Consider the following 17,543-nt stretch of genomic DNA (forward strand, 5'->3'; position numbering starts at 1 on the left):
TGTCGTACCTGTCAGTAGGTGGCGTTTGCTTGGAGGAACAGGCTATGCTGTGGATTTTGTGTAAGCCTGCCCTCAGGCCGTTAGCCGGGGTCAAAGGTCTGGTCTCTGCTTCCAGGGAAAGCTGTCAGGGCAGGGCTGGAATGGACCCGCTCAACCAGAAAGTCTGGGTGTGGGGGCGGGGCTGTCTGAGACTGGCAGTCTGCAGCGGGCCTCGTTTCTTTCCACCCTCCCCAACTCCGCAGCTACTCCTGGGCCTCTGCCAGCAGGCCAGACCACAAGCCACCAGGCCTCCCGGGACTGTGATGCCAGCGGGGAGGTTCCCTACACAGGAACGCCACTTGGGTTGGGCGCATGGCCTCCTCCTGGGAGGAGGGTTGCCCTTTAGGATGCCAATCCGCCCCTGGAGGCACACACACCTCCGTAGGCTGTTCACGTATAACCTTTCTGTGCCCTGGGCAATGCTAGCCCTTGGTGCAGGGGATCTGGTCTGCAGGTCCGACCTCTGGGTCCCAGAGTTCAAACTGTATCCCCACCAGGGAGAGGATTTCTGGTCCCAATTCACCCACAGGGAGCCCAAGCTGGGTCTATGTCTCTCAGCCTCTGAGTCGGCACCGTTCTCCTGGGAACTCAGTGCCAGTAGCACCTGGGAGGGCGGGCGGGTAGGGAGCTCACAGTCTGAGTTCCCCTGAGTCAGCTATAGGGTCCTAAGAGGGAAAGTCCCGTTCCCTGGAGGTGCCTCCAGCTGGTGGCTGTATTGTCTCTCTGGGCAGCCGCAGGTAGGGTCAGAGGAGGGGAGGAGGAGGCAACATGGCGCCTGCCGCGCGGCTCGTGTCTGTGCACATGGAGGTGCCCGGAGGAAGTTGGGAACCTGGTGCCACGTCTGCTACAGGCTCACCGCTGGCTGGCGGCGGCGGTGGTCTCTGGGCTGGTGTCCGCAGGTCTCTCCACCTGCTGTGGAGCCCACCAGCAGTCCCAAATGCAGAGGAGGGGAAACAGCAAATCCACCTACCCTTGCCGCTGGTCTCCGGGCTGCTCTGGTGGTCTCAGCCTCCAGTTCTCCTCCGCAGCCTCCTCCCGTGGAGTCTCCCGGGGTCTCAGGTACCCCTCCTTCCGGCCCTTGTCCACTGTATGCTCGTCTTCTTGCTTCTTTTTTCTAATTTCTGCTAGAATCTGTCTTTTCTGCAGAGAGACTCTGTTTGGCGGTGTTATTCGTCCGCCATCTTGCTCCGCCCCCCCTGTATTTTTAATAATTTTGTGTACAAAACAAATTTTGTACTGTGTTTTGATTGTAACCCTTCACATGATGTCAGGTGTGAAATTTGCCATTTGTGGTGTCATGTCAGAGCTCAAAACGTTTTGAAGTTGGGAACATTTGAGAGTTTAGATTTTTGGATTAGGGTTGCTCAACCTGTAGTAGAAGTTCAGTGCAGAAAGGGACATCAAGTTAACTGTCCATTCATTGAGATTTTCCTATGTAACTCTAGAACAGTGCTTCTCAACCAGTGTTGACATCTGGACAGATAATTTGTTTTCTAGGATGAGGTAGGGGTAAGAGGTTATGGGCTGTCCTATTCTTTGTAGGGCGTTTGGAGCATCCCTAGCCTCTACCACTAGATGTCAGTAACACACAGTTTTGACAAAAATTTCTCCAGCTATTGCCAAATGTCCTCTGGGCAGCAAAATTACTCCAGGTTAAGAACCACTGACCTAAGTCTCCTCGGGTCTTTGATGACTGGGAAAGTAAAATTGACCTAATTTAAAATGAAGCTGGGCTCATCCCGTTATTACCTAGAAAAGGATCTTTTCAAACATGATATATCATGAAGTATTACTACATGCTTAGGTGGTTAAATACATTACTATATTCCCCTCTCCCACTTCTAGAAATTTTCAATTACCATTTAATTTATTTAACAAACACTTATATTGCATTTATTTGGGTTCAGACATTGTTCTATGGACTTTGCAGATAGTAACTCATTAATCTTTATAACAACCCTAAGAGGTAGCTATTATTATTAGCATCCTCTTTACAGATGAGGAAACTGAGGCACAGAAAGGTTAAGTAGTTTTCCCAGGGGCTTGTAAATCATAGAGCAGGGATTCAAACCCAGGCAGTCAGGCTCCAGTGTCTTTTGCTCTTCATCACTATGCTCTCTGCTGCCTGTCTTAACATATAATATATGTTAATATTTAGTATTAGCGTTTGAAAGGCTCTGGGATGTTCTTCAAAAGATTTAGCAAATAAAAAAAGGGAAACTGTGCCCTCTGAAATTTTAATTTTAGCTAAATGACAAGTCATTTTTTATATAAGGATGTCTCATGGAATATTTTGGACATATATTAAAATGATTTGCTGTTTATCTGAAATTCAAATTTCACCCAGTACCTTATAACATATCTGACAGTTTTTTCAACTCTAATTTGAGCAAGGAACATTTTCTAATCTCATAATTTATAAATGAGTCTGTTGTGCCAAATTGCTAATCTCAAAATTCAGAGCAAAACAGGGGCATTAATTGGTTTTAGAGTATCTATCTCAGGTTGCTTGTCCTTCATTCATTCCTTTGCTACTAGCTTTCTGTTTTCATTTATCTGTATTATTTTTTATTCCATCTGCTAAAAAAATGTAACAACTTGAGGATCAAGTTTTCCTTTTCTATATTTGATGATGGAACACTTGAAGAGTCATTGTTCAACTGAGATTATGTATACTTCCTTATATTCATGCAGGTCACATCATTACACAGCAGTTGGCCATTCTGTTGCTGTTATTGTTACTCAGCTTGGAAGAAGGAAACAGGTGTCTTGCTTGTGCTGAATGTAATACTAATGACATTGACAAAGGAGAGTCCCTTGGGCCAGCTGTATTTAGGGGAAAGCTCTCAAATCAAATAATGGAATATAATTTACTTGTTAAAGAATAAAACTGATGACCTGTTAGGTAGCTGCATTTTTCCACTGCTGGGTGAGTCAGCTATTTTCAGTGTATATTCCTGTATTGCAATCCTCAAAGCCCAGAGGAAAGCAGAAACAGCTTCACAAGAAAAGTAGGAGAATAAGCACTGGAGTCATATGGAAACTCTCTACCTGCCTTGATTTTATTTTCATGATGACTTTTTCATCCCGAGAATTTACCATATATATATATATATATATATATATATATATATATATATATATCTTTTTTTTTCTACAAATGAAGTTCTTGTCAACTTTTACATCTATTTATCTGGGTCCTAAGCAAGTGATTAAAATAAAGAGCCTGTTCCCTATGTGGATTCCCGTGTGCTATCACAAAGTATGGCAGGTTTTACAACTGGGCTCAATAAAATCAGCCCCCATGTTGCTTCAAAAAAATGAGAGATTGTTCATGTTCTTGACAAGATAGCAGTTGTTCTATCTTTATTTTTTAGTTTATACCATTGCATTTTATGTGCTGATAAAGATTTTAATATATACACTTGAACACCAGCCTTTTAAATCAAAATAATAAAAAACCTTTCTCCTGGGGTTACAAGGTGATGCTCTCATTTAACTGACAATCCATGTTTCTAGTACTTACCCATTTTAATTTCATTGCCAATTAGGATTTCTGAACTCCACCTAATAAATTCCTACATAATAGTGGAATTTATTCAAACTGAGAAAAATGATAGATAGATGCCATTCAGATGTGAAGACCTGTTGTTACAAGATTGAAATCAATTTCTAATGCATTTATCATTCATTTTTGTAGAATGTGATTTAAATCAGAAAAAAAACTCGGATGTATAGTTTGATAGTTTCTACTAGTATATGCTAAAACATAATACACTTTAACTATTAGTTTTTGGGTATTACAGACCTTAACATGCAATGTGACCTTGGTCTGAAAAGCATATTTTGTTTGCACAGAAACTTAATCATAAGAAGTCATAAGTAGAATCCTTCTTTACTGCCCTTTTTCTAGGACTAGGAAATTTATTGCTTGTGGGACAGGTAGGATATGAACAATGGGCCAAATAGAGTCCAGGGTTATCTCATCTGTGTGGAAACTGCTGCTGAAAATCGATGTGACCTCTGCTACACTGTCATCCCAGTTCCCACCCTCTGTGTCCTATTTGTCTTTTGATAGAAATTTAGATCTGTGTGCTGTCTCTATGTGTCTCTCTTGGGCCAGATTATCAAAATGAATCATTGCCTGCATACCTCTTATATTTCTATTTATTTTCCTGGTGTTGACTAGGTCTGATGAAATATGATTTTTTTGCATTTGATCCTCACTGCAGTAAGCAACATCTAATTCAGCTGTGTCTATCTCTTTAAAGAAGAGTAATACTATTTTGCAACTTCAATCTACTGTACAGCAGCATTGCAAACCATAGACCATGCAACCTGTATTCTTAGTTAATGGTAATTTTTCTTTCAGACAATTTAATGGCATTTCTTCCATCTCCAAATAGAAGACTTCTAGCAATTTTAACGTCATTATAATTTTGTTTTGTGAATACTAAATGTATTGGTTTCCTTTTCAGGTATCTTGTTTGTAAGGCAACATTCATATTCTTACCACTGAGATTACATATATGTGTAGAGTGATACAGAACAAGGAATCCATTAATTTTAAGAAATCTGTCCCTGAAACAAATGTTTATTCAAAGTAACTATTTTATTGTCTCTGAATCAGCAGGAAGTCAATATTCTACCTTTGTAGATGTTCATTTTATAAAAACAGATTTTCTAGGCTATATAAATTCATACTTTAAGATTTATAAACATCAGTATAAAGGTATAGAACCTCTTGAACTATTAATATTGATAGGTCATTATGAAGTCCTTCTATCCACTTAATGCATTCATGTGGAGAAGACAAAATACAAATGATACAATAAATCATAATATTGCTTGGTTATTTGTTGAGAAATGTACTTTAGAGACATTAGAGCTGCTGCCTAAGACGTGTTTTAGGATTTAGTTTTTTAAAAAATAATATTTCAAATGAAACAATGTAGTTGAATAAGGTCACATAATTTGATTAATATGCTGATTCACTCTGAGTACTTCAACTCTTCCAAACCTACCACTGACTTAAAAAAAAAGAGAGAGAGAAGTGTTCTATAAGTGGTTATGGTAAATTTTAAATATCCAAATTATTATAAGTAAATAATATGGAAATAAAACTACAAGGGAGTTGTAGAAAACACATACATCTATGATCAAAATACTATTTTTAAAGGGTTACTAGAAATAATTCCTAGGAAAATATTCATCATAACTTCCTGTGCTAAAAAGAAATAATGAAATATTTTATGCATTTTATTGGATTATTTAAGACCAATAAACAAATACTTATTTTAACATTTGGATTCAAATAATGTGAAACCTTTTATGATTATTTTCTAAAATAATCATTTAGCATTTTTTAAAATTCCTATTGATTTTAGAAAATAGAAAAAGTAAAGCTGGCCTATATTAAGTACCTTTTATTCACAGATAATACTATCATGTTAAGTAGTCTCACTGAAGCTTCCAGCAATTGTATGCAGCAACTTCCCACACTCAGATTCCCACAGCAAACCATCATGACTGTGAAATCAGTGTAGTTTAAGACTTTATACACTTCGTATGTAGGCTGCTTGCAATTGAAAAAATGAAGTCTAATTGTGCGACAAGTCGATATTTACATTTCTACAGGAACCAGAACCAATAGCTAGGGTTTTCAGTTTGCTTTTTTCTAAACCATGTAAAAATTATCTAGGTCTAGATTCAAATCTAGTCTTTTTTAAATTTACTTATTTAAAAACATTTTGTTTTGTTTATTCAGGATATTATGGGGGTACAAAAATTTTGGTTACATGAAATGCATCTGTACCGCCCAAGCCAGTACTACAAGTGTGTCCCTCCCCCATACAGTGTGTTCCACTTCCATTAGTTGTGGGTTTATGCCCCCCACCCCCTCCCCAACTGGCTTTCAATGAATATTACTACCATGTGAACACCTTAGTGTTGGTCAATTAGTACCAATTTGATGGCAAGTACATGTGGTGCATATTTTTCCCTCTTTGTGATATTATCCTGGGTAGAGATTGAGCCCATTCTTTGAAGTGAGGCAAACATAGTCTTCTTTTTTTTTAATGTGTCTCACTAGAATATATGGAGTCACTGAAATTATTTCTGACCAGAGGGATATATATTTTTTAAACCTTGCTTATATCGTGTTACTGAAATTAAGAGACTACAATGAGTAGAATAACTGTCTGAGGTGCTATAATTCACCCCATCATGTAATGCTGTTGAACCACAATTAAGAATAACTTTAGTTACATTTCAAGATAACCTCTCTGTAGCAGTTTCTTTGGCATACGTCATATGTATATATATGTAGTTTTTACATATGCAATTTTAGAGGAAACTTTGCTATCTAGTTCATACATCTCACATAAAAGATTGTCAGCCATAATATCCAAGTAATTAAGGTTCTCAAAGAGGTGATTCCTTTTGTAATTTTGATGTATCCACCTAAATAAAATCTGAAGCATCTTAACAGACAAAATTCTATTAGCAAGAAAAATAAACAAATGGGATCTCATTTAAAAATTAAAAAGCTTCTGCACAGCCAAGGAAACTATCATTAGAGCAAATAGATAACCTATGGAATGGGAGAAAATATTTGCTCTTTACACTTCCAATAAAGGTCTGATAACAAGGATCTATCTAGAATTTCAAAAGAATTAACAAGAAAAAATGAAACAACCGCATCAAGAAATAGACAACGGAAATGAACAGAAACTTTTCTAAAGAAGACAGAATAATGGCCAGCAAACATATAAAATATGTTCAACATCGCTAATCATTAAAGAAATGCAAATCAAAACCACAATGAGATACCACCTAACCCCAGTGAGAATGGCCTGTATCAAGAAATCTGAAAACAACAAATTCTGGCGAGGATGTGGAGACACAGGAACACTCTTACACTGCTGGTGGGACTGCAAATTAGTGCAACCTTTGTGGAAAAGAATTTTGAGATACCTCAAAGAGCTAAAAGTAGAAATACCATTCGACCCAGCAATAGCATTATTAGGCATCTATCCAAAAGAGCATAAGACATTCTATTATAAAGACATCTGTACCCGAATGTTTAAGGCAGCACAATTCACTATTGCAAGGATGTGGAAACAACCCAAGTGTCCGTCAATTCATGAGTGGATTATTAAAATTTGGTATATGTTTACAATGGAATTTTACTCAATTCTAAGAAATGACAGTGAGCTAGCACTGCTTATATTATCCTGGATTGAGCTTAAGCTCATTATCCAAAGTAAGGTGACACAAGATCAGAAAAATGGGCTCCACATGTACTCGCCATCAAATTGGTACTGACTGATTAACACTATGGTGCTCAAATAGTGGTAGTATTCACCAGGGATTTAGGGGTTGAGGGGTAGACCCACATCTGAGGGATGTGGTGAGCGTTGTGGAGGGGAATGGCATAACTCTAACCCTTGCTAGGGAGAGGCAAAGATATCAAATGTAACCAAAATGTTAAAAAAAATTATCGGGTGTTGGGCAGGTAGGAGGGGGCAGGAGGGGATGGGTATTTACATACATAGTGAGTGTGATATGCACTATCTGGGGGGGGATGGACACGCTTGAAGCTCTGACTCGAGGGGGGAGGGGAGGCAAGGGCAATGTACGTAACCTTAACATTTGTACCTCCATAATATGCTTAAGTAAAAAAAAAAAAAATCTGTTAGTATCTCTCTATATGAAACTAAAAGGGAATCTCATTAAAGTAGTGAGAATGTTAGAAAAGACATTATAAAAATAAAAGAGGGAAATAAGTAAAACTCATGTTTTTATGTCATAGGTGATATTTTTCTCATAAGGACTATTCCTCAAAAAGTAGCACTGAAAATAATCCAAATGTCCATCAACTAGAAAATATTTAAACACAAGGTGGTATATTCATGCAATGGAATACTATTCAGCAATAAAAGGGAATAAACTACACATACATGCCACACCATGAATAAACCTCATAAACATTATGCTAAGTGAAAGAAGCCTGATATAAAAGTCCACATATTGTAGGATTCTATTTATATGAAATATCCAGAAAAGGCAAACCTTTGGAGACAAAAAATAGATTAGTGCTTGCCAGGAGCTGGGGTGGAAAAGGAGATTAACTATAAATGAGCATGAAGAATCTTATTGGAAGGATTGAGATGTTCTAAAATAGATTTGTGGTGATGATTAGACAAGTCTAAATTTGCTAAAAATGAAGTTGAAATACATAAATTTTAATGGATGTAAATTATGCTTCAATAAAGCTGTTAAAATAATGAAGGTAGATAGATAAATTGATATGTTAATAGATTTGAAGAGAAAAAATAACAGGCACCTTATGTTTTTCCAGGAAGTGATCTGATTATTTAATTTATAGATATTCATAAACATATATGTCAATTGCTTATATCTTAAATCTGTTTCTTCAAATATCAAATCTCATGCCTCTTTAGCAATAAATGTGTTTCAGTTCCATGAGTTCTTCATAGAAGTATATATTTTGACAAATTTGAGGCAGCTGGAGAATAGATATGACTTTTAACTATTAGTGTAAAGTGTCAGCCATTTAGTTTTAGAAACAAAAATCTTTATAGAATCCTAGTAGAGATGACTTAGTGAAATTTTTGAGCTGTTAATTTGTGAAACTTCTGATATAAATTTTGTATTTGCAGAAGAGGTACCAGTTCAAATTCCAATGATGAAGTCACCTTTGGACAAGATCCAACTGACTCCTGGGCAGGCATTGCCTCCTGGATTCCCTGGACCATTCATTTTTGCTGATAGTCTGTCCTCCGTGGAGACTCTGTTGACCAACATTCAGGTCAACAATATTTCTATAAACAAAATAAATGTAATACAAGACATTAGCACCTACATACATTATTTAATATTTGATAAATTAAAACAGATAAGATGAACTGCATGTCATTTGCTGTACTTTGACAGGGTCTACTGAAAGTGGCGTTGGATAATGCTCGCATCCAAGAGAAGCAGATTCAGCAAGAAAAGAAGGAACTGAGGATGGAGCTCTATAGAGAGAGGGAAATTAGAGAAAACCTTGAAAGACAACTTGCAGTTGAGCTTCAAAGTAGAAGTAAGTTTAACAAGTGCAATTGCCCAGTGAATATTTTGTTGGAAGTATTTTCAATAGTAATAAAAAATATTCTCAGGAATAGGTTAGAATTTCTGAAAAGAAATGACAAGCTAAGAATCCATATTGTGTATAAGCCACAAGGTAAGAAATTTCTCTCTCTCTCTCTCTCTCTCTTCTAAAAGACAATAAGCTAGATCTGCACTTTGGGTCAGTTGCAGATTTAAAAACATGAATATTCATAGTTCTCTCACAATTTCATAAAATCAACCTGGATAGAGATAATCTTAAAATTCCTTATATATTAAATTATTACTCTTTGTCAGGCACAGTGCTAGATTATGAAATTATAAAATGAATAACATTCAGTCCTGTTTTTAAGGGATTTAAAAGACTAGAAAAAATAGACTAGTTTAAAAGACTAGAAAAAATAGTTAATTTTAAAACAAAGTGGCAAGAGTAACCATGGCCAGTCTATATGGTTATATAGTGAGGGAGTAGTTAGGTTAGTTTACTGGTGGTTGTGAGATGGTTAAGGAAGACTTTCTGACATGAATCTGAGTCTTAAAGTATCAGTAGACTAAAAAAGAGTATATGTGTATTTGAGTGATTTGGACATCCTAGTCAGAGGTATCAGTTAGCAAAGGCATAGGGAGAAGAAACTTCATACATGAATGGCTAAGTACATTTTATTACAGTGGCTTTGAGTTTTATGAAATGAATGGTAGAAGAGCATGCAGGATGATGGGGATAGGAACTAACTTATGAAGGGCATTTTTAACCATGTAAAAGATTAGCTTGGACTTTATCCTGTAGGTGACGGGAAGCATGGGAATTTTCTGGTCTGATTTCAGTTGGATAGATTCTGGTGTTGGGAATAGATTGGGGGAGGTGAAAAACTAGAAATAAGGAATTTATGCAAAATGAGATTGCTCACATCCAGACAATGGTGAGGAGAACTGAATTAGGGTAGCAGAAGTAGGTATGGAAAGAAAGGGGACAGAATAGAGAAATATTGAATTATTCACAAATAGAATAAACTTTCTAACCATTGGTAGCTATTTTATTATCTACAGCAATGGATAAATGAGACTGGTTCATATCAAAACCACAAAAGATTTGCAATCTCACTTTAGTCAATATTTCTATATCTTCCCTACATTTACCATAAAACACCAAATGGCAGCATAGGTGACTTTTGTGAATTTGAGCTTCTTTCCCTTCCCTGATTACTCTTCTATGGAACAGTCATGAAGCCTAAAAATAAGTAAAGAGAGTGGGAAGAAGAGGCAAAGAAAGGCAGAGAAAAATCCACAATCTAGATATAACTCCCTGAACAAGTAAAGATGATTCCATTTGACTGAAATCCAACTAACCTTATATTAATCCCAAGTGGCATGTTATGCTCTGAAATTTGTTTCAAGACATTTAAAATGTACTGTATATTTTTTTAGGGCCAATCATTTATTCAGTTCAAAATGGAAATCCAGTCATTGAATTTAAAAATAAATATGTTTTTTTTATATTTTTCCAAGTTAATTAAATACCATAAAACAAAGGCTAAATTATCTTTTTAAAATTTGGTGAAATTAGTATGTTTCTGATATTTGGTATGAAAACTAGGATATTGTGATTAATAGTCATAATAATTCACATTTCTTTAGTTCTACTAAGTGAAGTATTCCAGGAATGGACAAACAAGCACAACATGTACTCACCATCAAATTGGTATTAACTAATCAACACTTATGTGCACATATAGTAGCAACATTCATCGGGCATCAGGCAGGTGCCAGGGGAGGAAAGGATGGGTATATTCACACCTGATGGGTGCGGTGTGCACTGTCTGGGGGATGGACATGCTTGAAGCTCTGACTTGGCTGGGGCACAGGCAATATATCTAACCTAACATTTGTACCTCCATAATATGCTGAAATAAAAAAATAAAAATATAAAAAACCCTGAAAAATCATATGTTAACTATAATAAGATTCTTAAATTGGCTTATAAAAATCTGCATGTAGTAAAATTGGCTTCTATAATAACTTTTAGTTATCTACTCATTCTGATTTCTGTTTACTAACTTTCTGTAGACACCTCAGATCTGTAATTATAATTGATATCATATATACTGTCCTTTAAAAAGTCCTAGACATGGTAGATATAATGTTGTATCTATTATTAAATTTACTGTGAAGTATTTGTGTTTAATAAATTTAATATTTATTACAATATAATAATAATGATACCACTACTGCTATTACTATCATTGTTACTATTACTCTCATTATTGTAACTACTAATACTACTAGCTAATGCTTATCAACTGTCTACTACAGGTTAAGCACTGTTTTTAGCATTTTACATCTAATGACTAACATAATTATAGGAAACTATTATACTCATTGATTTATAGAAACTATGTACTACATCTCTATGAATCTCAGTACCTCACCTATTAAAATAATTGTACTAGACAATCACTTAAATTCCTTCCTACTTCCTTCCATATCTCAGTATACCCAACTTTTTATGACAAAGAGTAAACTCTTTATCTAAAGTCACAGGATGTATTAGACAGAGGGGAAGACTGATGTTGTGGTTACAAAGTAACATCTCTCCAAGGATATAGTAAGAATAGAGTATGTATATGTATTATATATATAATATATTTAGTATATGTATACATATAATATATTTATTTTATTATTTTTTTATTTCAACATATTATGGGGATACAAATGTTTAAGTTATGAGTCTTGCATTTCCCCCCCTTCTCCCCTGGAGTCAGAGTTTCAAGTGTACATATATATAACTATATATATAAAACTATGTATAATTATATATGTATTAAAAGAATCCTGTGACTTTTTCTAATCAAATTATTTGGTTGGAATATTCTATACTCAATATTACATATTAAAAAATTATCTAATTACCTTTTTGTTGCTAGCCAGTCTGTGTTATCTGAATTAAGTGTATATACATATATATAATAATATTCTTTGCAGATTAAACACTTAAAATCATAGAATTATAGAGCTACGAGAAACCTTGGAGGTCACTTGTCTTGGTACCCTGACCAACTATATGGTTTCTAGGCTTTTGAACAACTACCTATATGATCTTTGGTCCTTAGGCTTTGAAAACTAGTAGCTATGTGATCTTGGATAATTTTTTAACCTTTCAAGGACTTAGTTTCTTCATCTGTAAATTGGAGATAATAGTACTTTCTTTGCTGGGGAGTTTATTGTTTATATGACTTGCAACATAGTAGGTTTTTTGCAGCAGCACCACTACAGACACATGAGTAATGTTAGTAATGTGTTTGTTGTGCTACGACAATGTTATTGTGACTACAATGTCACTAGGCAATAGAAATTTTTCAGTTCCATTATAATCGTATGGGACCTCCATCATATATGGGGTACATCATTGACTGAAACAATGGATAGACAGATATTTGCCTTTATAACTGGTAACATTTCAGAGAAATAGACACTTGCCATTTTCAGTTTTAAAGATCATGTTTTGCAACCCAATAGATATTTTTAGGTTTTCTTTCTTCATTTTGAAATATGAATAGAAATCAATAATCTGATGAATAATAAGAATATCTTTCTTAAGAGAATTATAAAATATTTAATGCTATCATTAAATGCATGTAGTGAGTCAAAATAAAAAAAACAATTATTCACCCACACAGCCACCATTATATAAGTGCATGTGTATACACCCTAAAAATGTGAAAATAAAAAGAAGTTGGTTGTGTGATTAAACTGCAGTAAACAAAACACTCTTTGGATGTGCCTAATGAGAACTTGTGCCAAAAGAAGCTAATCATATGTCAACTGAAACGTTAATAGTTCTCTCTGTATCTATACCTATATTTATGGTTTATAATTCATTAAAACTGGCAGCCCTATTGCATTGACCAAGCTTTTGCAAACTACCTTTTCATATTTCAGCTACCATGCAAAAGCGCCTGAAAAAGGAGAAAAAAGCTAAGAGAAAACTGCAGGAAGCCTTGGAATTTGAATCAAAGCGTCGAGAACAAGTGGAGCAGGCACTTAAGCAAGCCACCACTAGTGACAGTGGCCTAAGGATGTTAAAAGGTAATGTCTAATTTGGACTTAACACTCAAGGTAAACAAAGTAAAACCTGATTTAAAAACGAAAGAAGGAAGGAGAAAGAAAGAAACAAACAGAAAAACGAACAGACAAAAAGAAAGATTGACTTTGTCTAGTAATAATTAGAAAATCAATGTGAGGCCAAAATGTTTTAGGTTGTGAATTAAATGTGGTCAAAATAATCCCTATTATAGGAGATACAAATAGCCTAGGAGTAACAGGAAATCCTGCTAACATTTGCAGTGGAAGCAATAATACTGATATCCTCCCTTCATCTAAAATGTAAGTGCTTTATATCTATTCACATTAGAATACACTGATATTTGGTGAACTATATTTTGATCTGCTATAGGATGCTGGTTCCTTTAATGCAGATTGCATCAGTGTTGAGGTGCCTAAAGAGGCCTAGTTGAAAAAGAGTGTTGTAAGTAAATCCTTGGAGATCCCACTGGAGGAAGTGCTTGCATTGTGAAACATCTTAATTCCAAACTTTTCTATTCCATTTTTAATTTGGAAATTCCATAACATTGTTTCATCTTATTTAGACTCAATTTGAAGTAAATGTTCAAATAAACATGTACACACACAAACAGAACCTTTTCACATCACAATTACTTTTGCAATTTATCTGAAGAGCACAATAATAAAGCATTTGTCCCTAGAGCAATAGAGCAAATACTGCATAAAGACCACAAACCATAATGTGTATTTTTATCTTCACTTGCACTTACCAGATAGATAATATCATTATCTATCACATCTTACAAATGGAAAATACACCAAATACAATAAGAATCAGGAACCTCTACTTATGCAATTGCATCCATCATCTTTTTCTTGTTCCACAGTCAGAGCATGTTAACCCAATAGTCTTAATGGGATTTTTATGAACAGATTATTTTTCTAATATTTATCTTGAGGGAATGAAATGAATAAAGAAGTATTTACTATATACCCGGAAATATATGCACAATTGTAAAATTCAGCTACACTTTATAATCCTCCCTCCTACCATTAAAAACAAATAGACATACAAAAACAAAAATACCACCCAAGATCTTGTGCTATCTACAGGACCAAAGTACCTGCTTACTGGAGTTTTCCCTTTAAATCGAATCAGGAAACATAAAAGTATACCCTAATCTTGACTGTCACTTCTTTCAGATTCTGGAATTTCAGATACTGAAATGGAAAACAATGGGACTCCTCATGATAGTGCTGCTATGCAAGGTATAGTAAACTCATACTTATATGTGACCCTGGGAGTGGGGGTAAGGGATGAGCTACTATATTGATATTCTTCATAAGTAAGTTTTAACTCTTCTTACTTTATGACAGAAGAAGCAATTTGCAGTGTTTTTTAAGAAACAAATATATTTGACATGTCTTTTAAAAACCTAATAACAGTAAGGATACTTAGGGACTAATAACTTTACATATACAATGTGAGCAAATTATGTTTAGCTATTAAAAGGATAAACATTTATATGTTAGGGAAATTCTAAAAATGCATAAAGAAGTATATAATACAGTATTTTTTTCTTATAACTTCATTACAGTCTGTAAAAGGCACAGGTACAATAATTTGTAACCTATCAATATTTTAAAGGTGCTCTAGACAAGATTTTTCATCAGCCTTTAAATTTTGATGTTAATTTTAGAAACCACCTAAATATGTAAATAAGAACACGACTTGTAATTCATGATTTATAGGATTCCCATAAATGCTTAGATACTTTAAAATCTTTAAAATAAAGGCAACACACATAACCTAAACATTTGTACCCCCATAATATGCTGAAATTAAAAAAAATATTTATTAGTAAGAAAACAACTGAAACAAATGAATAGAGTCTCCCTGGAGTGCAAAAGCACCTAAAAATTAGACCTTAATTTGACCAGTGGAAATTTTCCAGTGTGATCTTAGTATATATTTCTAGCCCTTTATATGTAGATTATATTTATTTTTACATTGATTGTAATACAATGTCTCATTTCAATTAAAAAAACCCACATATGTATGAAAAAACTATTTCCTAACTTTGAAAAACAAAGACAACCACGGATATGTTGCTTGCTGGAGGTTTAATGAGTGACTTTCTACTGTGTGGTGACTGGATCTAGATGAAGGCAACAGAACTAGATATGACCAAAAGATCAATTTGGGTTTACCTGAGGGTCACCATTTTATGTGGCAGATTCAGAAAATTTAGAAGCTCCCATTCATATAGTTTTACAAATCATCTTTACAAATCCAGGAACGTCAGAGTTTATGGATCTTCTGATAATACCTGATTCTGGTGCAGCTGGGTAAGCCTAACTAATGAATTAACTACGTTAGGGTGAAAGCATGTACACTTAGCTCATTTGCAGTTTCTTATTCCCTTTTTTGCTTGCTTGCTTTCTTCTCTGGGTTTAAAGGATGTGTCTATGTGAGAAAGGTCAATTTGAATGGAATTCAATGTTTGTCCAATCAATTCACCACAGCTAAATTAATTAAGAAAAGTCCCACTAGTTGGCTTGGTATTTGAGGTTACCATAATATACAAGAGATATGGTAGCAATGAATAGCCTGAAGCATTTGATCCCTTCTGAATTAGTGACACACAATTATAGAAAGTCTTTAAGAAGCATTGAGTTTGACTGTGTCCTGCACTCAGAGTGATGTAAGATCAGCTTTGGAACTAGAGGAGGGAAATCAAATACACCACTAGTGAGTTTTACCTTTATTATCTTTTAATTCTGCACCTCCAATTAATTCCTGTTTTTTAAATTTATATGATGCCTTTAGTTCATAAGAGAAACATCTTTCCCAACTTTGAGATAAATACAAGCTTATGAACTGTCCTAAAGTTATTTAATTTCCATGCAACAAACAATATCTTATTCATGGGCAGTCAATTAGGTGATATAAGCAAAATGTAGATTCACTCTCCATTTAGCTCCAGTGTTTTTTATGAAGTCTGCAAAGAATGGCTTTTGCATATTAACTTGTACTTAAGGAATGACACATTTAATATTTGTTTTCAATGAGCATACTTTTAATGAATTCTACTAGTTTTTGCAGGCTAAACATGAGCGAATTAGATGCACTTTTAAAGAGATTGGGATACAACTTATTTTAAAGCAAAGAAATGGACTTTTATTATTTTTTTCAAGCTACAAATAAGATTGTCTAGCATTTATGGTCAATATTGTCTATATATGGTAAATATGGTGGCTTAATTATTCCTTATTGAATTTCTCCCTTTTAGATTATATTAAATAATGTTCTTGAGAACTATGATAAAAATGGAAAAGTCCACATTTTCCCTTCTCTTAGGACCATTTGTAAATGATAATGCTCCCATAATTACTTTATAGAAAACTATAGTGAATGTCTTGCATTAATATGACAGTTGAATCACGATTTAATATCAAAAAGATTATTTTTGAGCAAAAATAATTTATTCTGTTAGCCAGGGCAATAGGTGCCTGAAAATATTATCAGAACTAATCTTAAACATACTTCATCAAATCAATCAGGTCAAGTAATTGCCTAAAAATTCCCAGTCATTTTGCCTGTTATTTGAGATGCTCAGAATTGAAAGATTACTTTTGTATGTGTCTATGAACCTCAGAAAATATATTATGCTTGGAAAACATGAAATGGAAGTTTACCCATTATTTTCCCATTCTTCCTAATAAGTTTGCTTTTGTGAGTTACAGTTACGTTGAGACTTATTTTGACACTGTTTTCATCTTTTTCATGTCTCTCAATTACCCATCTTTTTTAACTTGGAAGATTATTTCCTACCATTGTTTGTGAGAGTCAATTCATGCATACCAATACAATATCATTTCCAAAACTCATCTCCACCACAACAAAATGATTCCAGCATCAATGAAGTCCTTTCTCTTCCTATTGTCAATAGCTCTGCTGGATAGAAATCTATCTTTCACCTAGAGCTCTCCCTTTGAAATTCAATTAGTTCCAATGTGATATCTTCTTAAGGGTATTTAAAGGAGACTTGGAAAAATTTAGCATGGCCACCCTTAGAAGCAAAAAAGCCATATGCAGTTTCATGATAATTTGTAAGTAGAATTTAGTGCAGACAAACTGCTCATGCAACAGGATTCTTATATGTATTATACATCCTTTCAGCTAAGGTATTTCATGTCTTTTATGCCTTGAATGTTGTTTAATGGATAAGATATCATGCATAGACCATCTTCCTATAAAAGGATGGAAGTATCACTTATATTTTAGTTATCTACTATAGCAATTCCTC

At 34.8% G+C, this 17,543-nt stretch overlaps 1 protein-coding gene across 1 annotated transcript in view; it reads left to right on the forward strand.

The window, feature by feature from the left end:
• Positions 1-17,543, forward strand: part of LOC105882300 (dachshund homolog 2) — a 408,214-nt gene that overhangs the window by 375,649 nt on the left and 15,022 nt on the right. Inside the window, exons 6-9 of the mRNA XM_075999087.1 lie at positions 8,724-8,872; positions 8,998-9,145; positions 13,111-13,257; positions 14,437-14,502. Of these exons, the coding sequence (XP_075855202.1) occupies positions 8,724-8,872; positions 8,998-9,145; positions 13,111-13,257; positions 14,437-14,502 (510 nt within the window). The remainder of the gene's footprint in view (positions 1-8,723; positions 8,873-8,997; positions 9,146-13,110; positions 13,258-14,436; positions 14,503-17,543) is intronic.

The sequence above is a fragment of the Microcebus murinus genome, chromosome X, assembly GCF_040939455.1.
Source record: "Microcebus murinus isolate Inina chromosome X, M.murinus_Inina_mat1.0, whole genome shotgun sequence".
NCBI classification, from domain to species: Eukaryota; Metazoa; Chordata; class Mammalia; order Primates; family Cheirogaleidae; genus Microcebus; species Microcebus murinus.